Source organism: Gopherus flavomarginatus, chromosome 1 (genome assembly GCF_025201925.1).
Source record: "Gopherus flavomarginatus isolate rGopFla2 chromosome 1, rGopFla2.mat.asm, whole genome shotgun sequence".
Classification (NCBI taxonomy): domain Eukaryota; kingdom Metazoa; phylum Chordata; order Testudines; family Testudinidae; genus Gopherus; species Gopherus flavomarginatus.
In genome coordinates, this window is record NC_066617.1 from 262211553 (window position 1) to 262224497 (window position 12945).

Below are 12945 nucleotides of genomic sequence, written 5' to 3' on the forward strand. Positions count from 1 at the left end.
CAGTTCCCCTGCCCCTTCACCCGGACCTGATTACCCGGGAGCACGGGACCCTCTGTCACCCGGACCTGCAGTCGCTGCACCTAGCGGCGTGGCTCCTGCGTGGCTGACCGGTTCTGAGCTGCGCTGCTCCACACCGGTGAGGGAGGTGCTTTTGGGCAGCAGGAAGCCTTCCACGAGAGCGACATATTCGGCCAAGTGGAAGCGTTTCTCCTGTTGGTGCGTGGAGAGAAATCTCCGCCCTATGGAAGTTTCGGTGGCCGACATCTTAGACTACGTTTGGTCCCTCAAACAGCAAGGTCTGGCCATATCGTCGTTGCGAGTCCACCTGGCAGCTATCTCCACCTTTCACCCGGGTGCGGATGGTCGCTCTGTTTTTTCTCACCCGACGGTGTCTAGATTCCTTAAGGGGTTGGAACGTTTATACCCTAACGTCCATCTCCCTGCTCCAACCTGGGATCTTAACCTGGTGTTGTCCCGGCTCATGGGACCCCCCTTTGAACCGTTAGCTACTTGCTCCCTGCTTTACCTCTCTTGGAAGACTGCCTTTCTAGTAGCTATCACCTCAGCTAGGCGGGTGTCGGAACTCCGGGCTCTTGTGGTAGACCCCCCATATACAGTCTTCCACAAAGATAAGGTGCAGCTGAGACCGCACCCTGCCTTTCTTCCCAAGGTAGTCTTGTCCTTCCACATCAGCCAAGAGATATTCCTTCCGGTTTTTTTCCCGAAACCTCACTCCTCAGGCAGGGAGCAGCAGCTCCACTCGCTTGATGTCCGTAGGGCTCTCGCGTTCTACGTGGAGAGGACCAAGCCCTTCCGCAGATCCCCCCAGCTTTTCGTGGCGGTAGCGGACCGCATGAAAGGGCTTCCTATCTCCTCCCAGAGGTTATCCTCTTGGGTAACGTCCTGTATCAGGACCTGCTATGACTTGGCCCACGTCCCTACGGGCCGTGTGACTGCGCATTCTACCAGGGTGCAGGCGTCGTCGCTGGCTTTCCTCGCCCATGTGCCCATCCAGGAAATCTGTCGGGCAGCGACCTGGTCATCGGTCCACACCTTTGCTTCCCACTACGCCCTGGTCCAGCAGTCGAGAGAGGATGCGGCCTTCGGATCTGCAGTGCTCCATGCCGCGACTTCTCACTCCGACCCCACCGCCTAGGTATGGCTTGGGATTCACCTAACTGGAATGGATGTGAGCAATCACTCGAAGAAGAAAAGACGGTTACTCACCTTTGTAACTGTTGTTCTTCGAGATGTGTTGCTCACATCCATTCCACACCCGCCCTCCTTCCCCACTGTCAGAGTAGCCGGCAAGAAGGAACTGAGGAGCGGGTGGGCCGGCAGGGATATATATTGAGCGCCATGGCGGCGCCACTCCAGGGGGCGACCTGCCGGCCCACCGGAGTTACTAGGGTAAAAAAGTTTCCGACGAACGTGCACGCGCGGCGCGCACACCTAACTGGAATGGATGTGAGCAACACATCTCGAAGAACAACAGTTACAAAGGTGAGTAACCGTCTTTTTTGTGTTGAAAAAGTGTTCAGTTTGAGGATTTAAACTGAGACACTATCACTAATAAGGTGCAACTGTATTTATTGTGTCTGATTTGTTTTTTCTCTCTTCTCCCACCCCAATATACATATAGGGGGAGGATGGTGGGTTTGGAGTTCCAGGACTACCAGGTGACCCTGGTCCTAAGGTAAGTAATTAAATGTTATCTCTTTGGGGCAGAATTGATAGCTAATATCTTGCATTCATAGCTTACAGTAACCAGTTACATATTATACACACAAAAGGCTATGTTAAAAAACATTATTAAGATTACAAAGTCAATCATTCAAAAGTTAGGAAATGCCAGAATTAAGGTTGCCTGTGCAATCTTATTTCAGCCTCCTTGTGCATATGAAATATGATAGTCATTAATTACACGATCAAATGGTCTCCCTCTTTCTCACACCAGCCCCACCCCACCTCCAGCTTTCAGTCCCACTGCCTTTGCCCAACCAGTCACAGTGTCTCTCTTCTCCTGCCCCCCACTGCAGTCCCACTCTCCCAGACTCTTTGTCCCAATCTACTCTTTTCCCTCTTCCCAGTCCGGCTTTTGTCTCCTCTGCATTCAAATCATAGGACTGGTCTACACTAGGAGGGTTATCGATCTAAGCTTCGCAACTTCAGCTATGTGAATAGCATAGCTGAAGTCGAATAGCTACGTGAATAGCTACGTGAATATCATAGCTGAAGTCGAAGTATCTTAGATTGATGTACCTCAGGTCCTCACGGCGCGAGATCGACGTCTGCGGCTCCCATGTCGACTCTGCTACAGCTGTTCGCTCCGGTGAAGTTCCAGAGTCGACGGGAGCGCTTTCAGGGATCGATATATTGCATCTAGATGAGACGTGATATATCGATCCCTGAAAAATCGATCGCTACCCGCCAATACGGCGGGTAGTCTGGACGTACCCATACTTTCTCCTTCCTGGCTTTCTCCTTCCCGTTGTCTGGGAGCCAGCATGAAGGGCACTGAGAGCACAAGAGAGACTCCCTGCTCTCAGATCCAGTGCCCAGCTGTACCCTGGCCTAGAGTAACTGGGAACAGCCATTACAGAGAAAGTCTAGCTTTATGTTTGTACCCCTGGTCTGGAAAGATCATGCCCAATTTGCTTGTGGGAATGCACAGTTTGATTAGTACTAGGAGCTGTGAGAGGCTCAATCACGCTCAAGGAGGATGGAATCTTTGGAGACTTAAGCTCCTAAAATCTAAGAAGTCTCCCCTGAGCGTGTGTGAACTGATTTTTTCAAGGTCTTATAACTTGACCAGATTTGGGCAGATTTTAACAGGGATAGCAAAAAGTACAGCCATGACATAAATGCCACCTCCTGACAATTTTCAAGTCCCTGCTCCATAGTATGGGGAAACTAGAGCTTTCCAGGTAAAAAGTTGTCTGCATTTTTTACCATGGGCAACACTATGTATAGTTCCCTAGCATAATTCTCATTTTGATTGAAATTTTCCCCAAAAATTCAGCCTGAGGCAGACACCTACCTTGGAAGATTTCATCCCAAACAGTTACAGTTTGGCAAAGTTATACGCAATGGAAAACAAGGTCTTACAATGGGAAGTGTCAGCACCTTAATAATAGGTAGTGCGACCAGACCTACCTATAATAATAAATGTAACTTAGTATAAAACAGTGCATGTCCCGTCATTTAGAAAAATACTGAACATACTGCTCCAATTAATTGGCTGCATACTTCTTTGTATTTTGTGAGTTTGTGCAGAAGAAGGGGTCCGTGCACATGAATCGGGCACAAATTTGCACTTGTAAAGTGGATTCTATATTGATCTTGTTCAGTGAGTAAATTGTTAGAACATAAAGTCTCCATGTGTAAGACTTAAAAGCTAATGGAATGCCATTGATAGATCAGTTTTCATTATATGGTACTTGAGTTTAAAAATGTAAATTGTTTTTTCTGTTCAGGGAGACAAGGGCACACAAGGTCTTCCAGGACTTCCAGGAAGAGTAAGTAAATTAAATGTTGCTTATATGAAACAAACACAAATACCAAACCCGCATGGAAGTCAAAGCACTTGGGACTTTTTTTTTTCAAAAGTTATGCATAGGTTCTGATCCAACTGAAATCAGTGGCAATATTGCCATTGATTTTCAGTGGGAGCAAAACTTGAAAGCCCTATATTGTCCAAGTATATTTGAAATCTGTAAAGGGAAACTTCTATATCGCAGCAATTTGTATCGTTTGAGTTTTAAATCTTTTGGCTTATGGATTAAAAATATTACTGCTGCCTTACTATTATTATAAAGCAGTACAAATAATTACTAACAATGGTGCAAATAAGGACTTCAGAGCATGGTTTATTGACTGTACGATGTAGTACAGGGGTTTTTTTTCACACTACTTTTAGAAGTAGATTGCAGTTAGCCAGGCACATGTGTCCCAAATTCTATGAATTGTCTTCCCTATATTTGGGATGAAAGGAATGGATAACTTCTTTAAACCAATTGTGCATTATTCCTGAGTATTTCTATGTAGATTTAGGGTACTGTACTTCAAGTACAATTCTATGTACTCAGAAATCACCAGAACAAACTATATTAAAATAAAATGTAGTGTAAGTATTATCAACTAGATCCTGGCCTACACTAAAGGCTTGGCTACACAGTTAGATCAGGGTGTAAATCTACAATGCACTAGCTTGCAGTGCAGTAATGTCCTGTATAGACCTTGCTACTGTGCACTAAAAGTTCTATAGTGCGCATTGAAATATTACTGTTTGAAACAGGAATACATCAAAATGTGTTACTGAAATACTAGTGCAGGGTCCCCATGGTGAGTTAGTACGTGGCAACCCAGGGAGCTGTAGATTTACACACTGGGCAGCTGCACATTAACATCCTATGAAGATACGCCCTCAGGCTGCTTTGCACAATTCTCACAGCAGAGGGACGTTAAAACTGCCCAGTTTCAGTGACTAAGGTATGGGCGGTCATGCCTAGTGATGGGAGCAGGAGTCAAACCTAGTGGTTGGAGCTGTGGCTCAAAACTGAAGATGACATCAGATACCAAGCCAGGGAGCAGAGCCAGAGATGACATCCATCTGGGGTAAGGTGGAAGAGGAGTGGCCTGGAGTAGGGCAGGACAGCAGGAACTGTGGGTAGACGGAAGTCTGGGATAGGAAAATGGGAACCAGGAGCAGGTGGGGAAGCAGGAACTGAGAGCAGGCAGGAATGCAGGATTTGGGAGTCAAGTAAGCAGCAGGGGTCCATAGTAGCAGCCAGCCAAGGATTCCTCTTATTTCCAGACAATTTCCTGTTGTTACTTCCAACTGAGGGGCTGGATGTTCCTACCAATCGAGAGCTTGGGTACAGGGCCCTCTGCATGCTCACCCTTCATTGGACCCTCCCCTAGGTACTTAAGTGAGTTGCTGGGTGGCAGTTGTGGCCTGTGCACTGCCTGAGAACCCAGGTTCAAGGCCTGTGATTCCCCCACATCACTCTCTCCCCTAGTGTGCCCTCTAGGTGGTTGTGGCCAGGTTTTTCAGGGTGGTTCTGCTAGAAGGATTTACCAGGTTAGGAGCATGTATGTTTTCTGTTATTTCCCAAGTGCGCTCTTCAGGACTATAGCCTTCCAAATCCACAAAATATCAGTGTTTACCCTGCCTAATTTTGATATCAAAGATTTCTTGGAAGATGTACTCATTGTGGTGTTGAACACATACTGACTGGCGGGTGGGTAGATGGGAGTTCAAAATGGTGAGGGAATGGGTCTGGAAGGTGGGACTTCAGGAGTTATATGTGGAAAAGGGGGTACACTCAGAGAGAACAGGACAAGTCGAGTTCAAAGGCAACAGGATTAATTTGCCAGCAAATTCAGTAGGGGCCAAGGATCTGGTATTCTAATTTAGAAGACAGCCTGTTCATGTGTAGGTTTTTGTTGGGTCTTACTGACAGGGCAGGCCCCTCCTGTCATTGGTGGTATTATTTGTAGCTCTTTTGGGCACCCTCCAGGTGAACTTTTTGGTCAATTTGGGTTTGGCGTAGCTGATGTATTCAATCCAGGTTCTACTGGATTTTGGGAAGTTGTGAGTAGCTTTGGGTAGAACTGGGAATGGAACCCATAATTTGAAAAAAGGGGGCTTTGCCCTATAGACACATATTCTGTGTTACTGTATACAAACTCTGCCTGGGGTAGCATCAAGGACAAGTTGTTGGTTGAAATTGATATCACACTGAACATATTGCTCCAGGATCTGGCTGGTTCTTTCAGCTTGACCCTTAGTCTGAGGGTGATAAGCAGGAGCAGATGTCCCCAAATCCAGAAAGAGAGCTTCTTGCCAACAGTGCGAGACAAATTGTGTTCCTTGGTCAGAGACAATGCTCTCTGGGAGGCTATGGAAGTGGACAGCTTGGTCAACCCAGAGCCAGGCAGTTTCCTGGGAGGAGAATAGGCAGTGCAAGAGATGAAGTGTTCTATCTTTGTGAAGTGGTCCATGACTTTCAGGATGGTCATGAACCGATTGGTCTTGGGTAGTTCTACTACAAATTTTAATGCAATGATAGTGCAGGGGCCAGGCAGAATCTTGAGGGGTTGCAGGAGTCCCAGGGTTTTATTGATGGGCCAGCTTGAAGCAGGCACATACGTTGCAAGAGGCCATGTAGGCCTGCACTATGTCTCATATGCAAAGCCAGAAGACAGAGGAAATGATGTGTTGAGTTTTAAATTGACAAAAATGCCTTGCCAGGGGAGAGTCATGGCATACCTGTAGGGAGGTTGTCCTCCGAGGCCCGAGGAGAACATATATATGCCCTTTTACATCAATTACCCCATCTTGAACCTCATGGGTTTCCTTACTTATGGCTTCCTGCATGACTGCAGGGATCCCATGGCTGAGGCTGATCTTATCAGGATGTGCAGGTCTTGGGGATCTGCACCCAGAATGTTATGCAGGAGGGTTTCAGATTCGCGTCCATAAGATCAGTGTAATACTTGCCCTTCCAGGACAAAGCATCAACCTTGCTGGTTTTGGTTCTTGGGCTATAGGAAATTATGAAATTAAAGCGCACAAAGAATAAGGCCCACCAAAGTTGTTGTTGGTTAAGGGCATTGGCCCTATGCAGATAGTCAAGGATACCAGGCCCCTTTTAGATAGTGGTGCCACTTTTCAAAAGTGGTATTAATTGTCAGGAGTTCTTGGTCTAAAATGTCATAGTTTTGCTCCATGGGTGTGAGTTTTCTGGAAAAGAAGACACACGGATGTAGTTGTTGTTGAGGGCCATACCTTTGGGACAGCACTGCTTTGATTGCTGAGCTGGAAGCATCTTCCTTACGGATGAAGGCTTGTGTGGTATTGGGATGAACCAATGTGGAAAGTGTAGTAAATGTTAGTTTTAATTGTTTAAAGGCCTACTAGGCCTCGGAAGACCAGAGGAACCTGTTGGGTTTTTTGATGAAGTAGGGTAGTGAGAGGGGTGATCCGTTCAGGATGAACCACAGATAGAAGTTTGCAAACCCCAGTAGCAGACCTTCTGTGCTACAGCCCACTCAGGGACTGCCTTTACCTTGCATGGGTCAATTTTGATAACAGCTGGAGATAGAATTCCTAGGGTTTATCCTATGAAGGACTGACAGAAAGCACATTCTCCTAGTTTGACAAGGAGGCCATGTTTGCGTAGCCTCTCCAGGATGGAATACATGCATAGACACACATGAACTGTTCGGCACTATCTGAAAAAATAAGTATCCAGATATGCTGCCATGTATTGGTCAAGAATGTCTTGAGGTACATTGTTGTTAAAATGCTGGAACATCACAGGCGCATTTGTTGACTCAAAGGACATCACAAGATACTCAAAGTGACCATAACTCATTCAAAACGTGGTGTTCAGTTCATCCCCAGCTCTAACATGTACTAGGTTGTAGGCCCCCCGGAGTTCTAGCTTTGTGTACACCCAGCCAGTACTCACATAGTCCATTAGTTTGGGGATTAGTGGCAAGATGTATCAGTATCTAAAGGTGACCTGATTTAAGCCCAATAGTCAACACATTGTCGGAGGCTCCCATCCTTCTTTTTAAACAAAGAGGACTGGTGCTCCAGCAGGCGACATGGATTTATGAATAAAGCCCTTGTCTAGGTTTTCCTGAAGATAGGTGCACAGCACTGTTAGTTCAGGCTCTGTTATGGCATATATACACCCAAACGGAATGTTTGCCCCTGGTTGTAGCTCAATTGGGCAGTCATAGTCTCTGTGTGGGGGCAGGGTATAGGCATCTTTTTTCCAAATACATCTTTGTGGTCACTGTATTTGGATGGAAGTTGAGGACCACAATCGGCAGGCTGCTCTGCTGGGCCCCATACCCTGGCATGGAACTGTTGGGGAGCTACTGCCTGCTGGCCAATTCCTGGAGTTAAGCAGTGCTGCTGGCAGAATTGGGAAGTTCTTCTTATTCTTAGTCTGAATCCGTGGATAAGGGGATTGTGGAAGGGCAGCCACAAAACACCCAGGATCAGAGGGAAGTGCAGGGAATGAATGGCACTGAACTGTAGGGCAGAGTTTCTCAAACTGGGGTCGCTGCTTGTGTACGGAAAGCCCTTTGTGGGCCAGGCCAGCTGATCGCGGCTTCCACTGGCCGCAGTTCGCTGCTCCGGGCCAATGGGAGCTGCTGGAAGCGGCGCAGGCTGAGGGACATATTGGCCGCCACTTCCAGCAGCTCCCATTGGCCCAGAGCAGCGAACTGCAGCCAGTGGGAGCCACGATCGGCCGGACCTGCAGATGGGACAGGTAAACAAACCAGCCCTGCCCGCCAGGGCTTTCCCTACACAAGTGGCGACCCCAGTTTGAGAAACCTTGCTGTAGGGTCTTCCTTGCCCCTGAATCATAACTTTGAGTTGAGCAGTTTTTGTGGCCACTGGCCTGGCTCATAAGAGGGACCCTTCAGTCGTTTCTACTAGGTCCAGAACAGGCTTGGGCTGCAGGGGAATCTTTAGTGCCCAGGCTGCCTCTTCATCAAGGAAGTTATCTGTCACACCCAGGTCAATGAGGGCCTAGGGAATGTCCTGGGATTCGCAATTTAGCTGTGACTTGTAGATGTGCTGCTGCTCGACAGGAGCCAGTGCATGTCCCTATCAGGTCCTCAGTTGGGATTTCAAGGGGATACTCTGCCAGGACATCCAGGCCAGCCCTCTTCACTGTGCTCATTTCCCAAATTCCTTTGGACTGGGTCCCTGTAGGGTAACTGGAGTTCTCACGGCCTGGCTCCCCACAGTAGTAACACAAGTTTAAGGCATCGCCAGTGCTTTCTCTCTTCAGGGTGAGTTGCTGATGGGTTAGGTCTATTTGTATTAGTTCAACAGGTCAGGGGGAATCCAATAGCAGGGAGCACAGTCATGGTGCCCCTCTTCTTTCTTCCCATTGTTCATGTAGATAATTGTCAATAAAGATGACAAGATCTATGAAGATGTCCAGGCCAACTGAGGTCTTGACTCAGGCCAGTTTGTCCTTAACCTCATCCCACAGGCCCTATTAAAACTGATATAACTGAGTCGCCTCTTTCCATTCTGTGTCTGATACGAGATGGTGGAAGTAAGCTACAGAGGCAATGGCTGGGTCCAACCCCTGTTGGAGTTTTTGCAGGGCAGCCTCAGTAGAGCAGGTGCAGATAGGGTAATCAAAGATGCTTGATATTATCTGTTGGAAGGCATCCAAGTTAGACAAAACCAGAGTGTTGGTTTCCAACAGGGGAGAGACCCATTCCAACACTTCCCCTGTCAGCAGGCTGTCTACCAGGCCTACTTTGGCATGGTCAGAAATGTGCACCTATGGTTGAGAACAAGAGGCGGCACTGAGTCATGAAACCTTGGAATCTGGAGTGCCAGTGCCCCCCCTCCCCCACTTCTCAGGAGCTTCCAGTGGTGGCACTCCAAAGGGAGCTGCATCTGGCATTTCTTGCCCTATTTGAGTAGGCTTAGTCTCCCCAGGCCTTATACCTGCTGCCCATGTGTATTTCCTAATAGTTTGGTATTTGTTCTGTGATTTAGGTAATAGGTACTGGAACACTGGATGCTTATGGTGAAAAAGGAGATATTGGTCCTCCAGGTTTTCCAGGATTAAAAGGTGAACAAGGTCAAAAAGGTATGCATTTTTATTACATTTTTGTTTTCATATATGGTCTTCCTTTCTTTTTAAAGGAGATTATTGAATTACTTGAATGCTTTAATGGAGCTATATGATAATGAAATGCCCTGATTTTGTCACTGAATTGTTGTTGGGTTATTACATTCTGCTTATGTATATTTCCTATGTAATTTTGTCTGGATATGGTATGATTCCCGTTGCTGTATGGCATGTTTCACATTTTGTTGTAGTTTTGCTGTGCCCTATGTAAAGGATTAGAGCTGGGCAAATTTTTCAGACAAATAGTTTATTGTAGTTTCAGTAGACCCAAATTATTTGTGAATTATCACAAATTTACAAAATAGTTTTTGGCCAGAAAAATGTTTTGCTTTCACAAGAGGTGGTTGTTGTGCTCACCTTATAACTTTTAGCTTAGTGATTAGGATATCCTAACCACCAGGCTGTTGACTATTCTGGAGTGGGTCGCTCTCCAACTCTCCTGTTGAAGCTGTTCCAATTTGTATAAATAGTTAAATGGTCACTGGAGACTTGAAGTAGGTGGGTGGCCTGATGACCAGCCTATAGAGTCATTCTTACTCTCTTGTTTTGGCCCAATTTGTGTATCTTATACAAAGTGGAACAGCTTCAGCCAGAGAGATGGAGAGAGATCCAGCCCAGAATAGCTCATAACCCAGTGGTTAGGGCACTCACCTGGAAAGAGAGAGACCTGGGTTGAAATCCATGTTCCTTTCAGGTTAACAGGGTATTCAAAACCAGGTCTCCCCATCCCAGGTGAATGCCATAACCACTGAGCTAAATGTTATTAGGTCGACAACTCTGGCTCCTCCTCCTGCCATTCTATGAATCTAGACCAGGAGTCTCAAACACGTGGCCCACCATAGGCGCTGACTCTGCCAGCAGCCAAGCTCCCTTCTCCCCGCACCCCTTCCAGAGGGCCACGTCCCTGCTCCTCTACCTACCTCCCAGTGCTTCCCGCCGCCAGACAGCTGTTTGGTGGTGCTTAGGACTTTCCAGGAGGGAGGGGGGAGGAGCGGGGATACCGTGTGCTCAGGGGAGGAGGTGGAGAAGAGGAAGGGCAGGGGTGGGGATTTGGGGAAGGGGTTGGAATAGGGGCAGGGAGGGGGCGGAGTTGGGGTGGGGACTTTGGGGAAGAGGTTGGAATAGGGGCAGGGAAGGGGTGGGAAGAGGCGCGGTAGGGGCAGGGCTGCGGCTGGGCAGCATGTTTGAGACCCCTGTGATGGACTGTTAATTAGGGGCACCAGGCACCATCTCCCATTGCCCAGGGCTCTCTCTGTTGGGGTGCTGGGCACCAGGGTCCCCCCATCACCCAGAGATCTCTCTGTTAGGAGTACTGGGCACCCAGAGGTCCATCCCCCCCACTGCCCAGGGGTCTCTCTGTTGAGACACTGGGCAATATCTGTGACAAAGTGGAAATTTTCTGTAACATTTTTATAATTCCTAGGTGAGCCTCAGTTTCTCTCTCGACTTTGGGCTGTGACCAAGCGGGTGGAAGGGGTTACACAGTGCAGGAGAGAGTTGGCTCCTATGGCAGGCCATAGGAAACGGCCCGCAGGCCACGTGTTTGAAACCCTTGGTGTAGATCATCATCGGTGTTACTGACCACATAAGGAATAGTTACAGGTGTCTATATTTTATTAAAACCTCTTTTCACATTACAGTTTTTAAAAAGTTAAAACATTGACTTTTAATAGCATACTACATTGCTCTTCATTTAGTTCATTTTTTACTATACTTTTGTATCGTTGTCTGAAAAGGCCAATGTACTAGTCCTCATGTAGCCCTCATGGTGATTTGAGTTTGAGATCCCTGATCTAGACCTTGAACAATGTCTGGAAACAACATTTCCTGAGGAACAAGATTTGAAACACACTTTTTCTGTTAACCAAAAGTTTTTGGAATTTTCAGGTTCAGTTCAATCTGAATCAGTTTTTCCCCCCAATATTTTGAAACTGCCAGAGAACTGAAAAAAATCAGATATTCCTTCAGTTCTGTCAAGGATACCTTCTTCCACCTTAGATTAGGCTGCAGTTTGGTACTTGGTAAAGTGACCGCAGAAAGAACAAAAGGTCTGATTCTCCTCACTGAGACACCAGTTTTGTGTTGGTCATACTCCAGTGACCATGACGTAGAAATGGACATTGAGTTATAGCGGCAGGAAAGCAGGATAACAGAAAAGAGACTCAGGTACATAATTTCCTTACATAGTCACAATCAGTAATTACATTTTCAATCTTAAAAGGTATGTAAGTAACTTATAAAGCTGGTCAGAAAATAGATGGGGGAAAACTGAGCATTTTTCCCATTTTTTTGGAAGACATTTCAAAACTTTTGAAACTTTCCAGCTAGCTTGGTATTCCTTGCACATCCTGAGTTCTCACTGACTTTAACAGGAGTTTGGGGCACAAAGAATGCTGTGTCAGGTATTTAGCGAAATGTCACTATTTTATGTATAATCTAAGAATTTCAGTTGAAGATCTGCTTTGTTTTGAATAAATATGATTAACTGCCAGTAACAATAGTAGGAATTACCTGGAATGTTTCAGTGGTAGACTAGTCCTTGTCCAGTGGTGTTGATTCAGGGTCTGATCCACCTAGTTCCAATGGAGTGTTGAGGGCACGCAGCACTTTACAGGATTGGGGTCTTTCTGACAAATTTCTGTCTTGCAGACTTCCATAGATGTCAGTCTCAGATTATTTTTTACCGAATTTTTTGCAAATCATTTTAGATTAAATCATCTGAGTTTTGATTCTAGGTATTATTTTACTCTCCAGTGTTATAAGGTGGTGGTGGATATTTGCATAATAAATGCTATGAAATCATTACCGTTGACATTATCTATTTCATTAGCATTCATCCCATAATAAAAAGCACCTTTGTTTTTAGGTTTTCCAGGTATACCAGGACGCCCAGGTCCTCCAGGTATGAGCATATGACTGTTGTTTTTATTCACTCCTTTAAAAAAATTCTTCTGGGGTCAATCTTGAAGGGTGCTGAGCATCTGCCACTCTCAGTCACTCCCTGACCTCCAGAGTGGGCATATGCTGCCCTCTTGGGGGATCTAATTATCCCCTCATGATCTTTGTATGGATTGTTCCTCCTCATGTATGGAAGAAGGATGTCAGCTACCTCTGTGGCACAATCCCTGCTTTCTATGGAGAATGTTGAGGCTGTATTAATTTTGCATGGAGTCCTCTCTGTGCTGGGAAACTTATCTTAAAATGGAAGTGGGATGGGGTCTGAGAGGAACAGCCAGACAGAAGAAGTCTGGAAAACATA

General features: G+C 46.4%; 1 protein-coding gene across 1 annotated transcript in view; it reads left to right on the plus strand.

The window, feature by feature from the left end:
• Positions 1–12945, plus strand: part of COL4A1 (collagen type IV alpha 1 chain) — a 224624-nt gene that overhangs the window by 131515 nt on the left and 80164 nt on the right. The window contains exons 17-20 of the mRNA XM_050946956.1: positions 1643–1696; positions 3477–3518; positions 9551–9644; positions 12553–12588. Coding sequence (XP_050802913.1) covers positions 1643–1696; positions 3477–3518; positions 9551–9644; positions 12553–12588 — 226 coding nt within the window. The remainder of the gene's footprint in view (positions 1–1642; positions 1697–3476; positions 3519–9550; positions 9645–12552; positions 12589–12945) is intronic.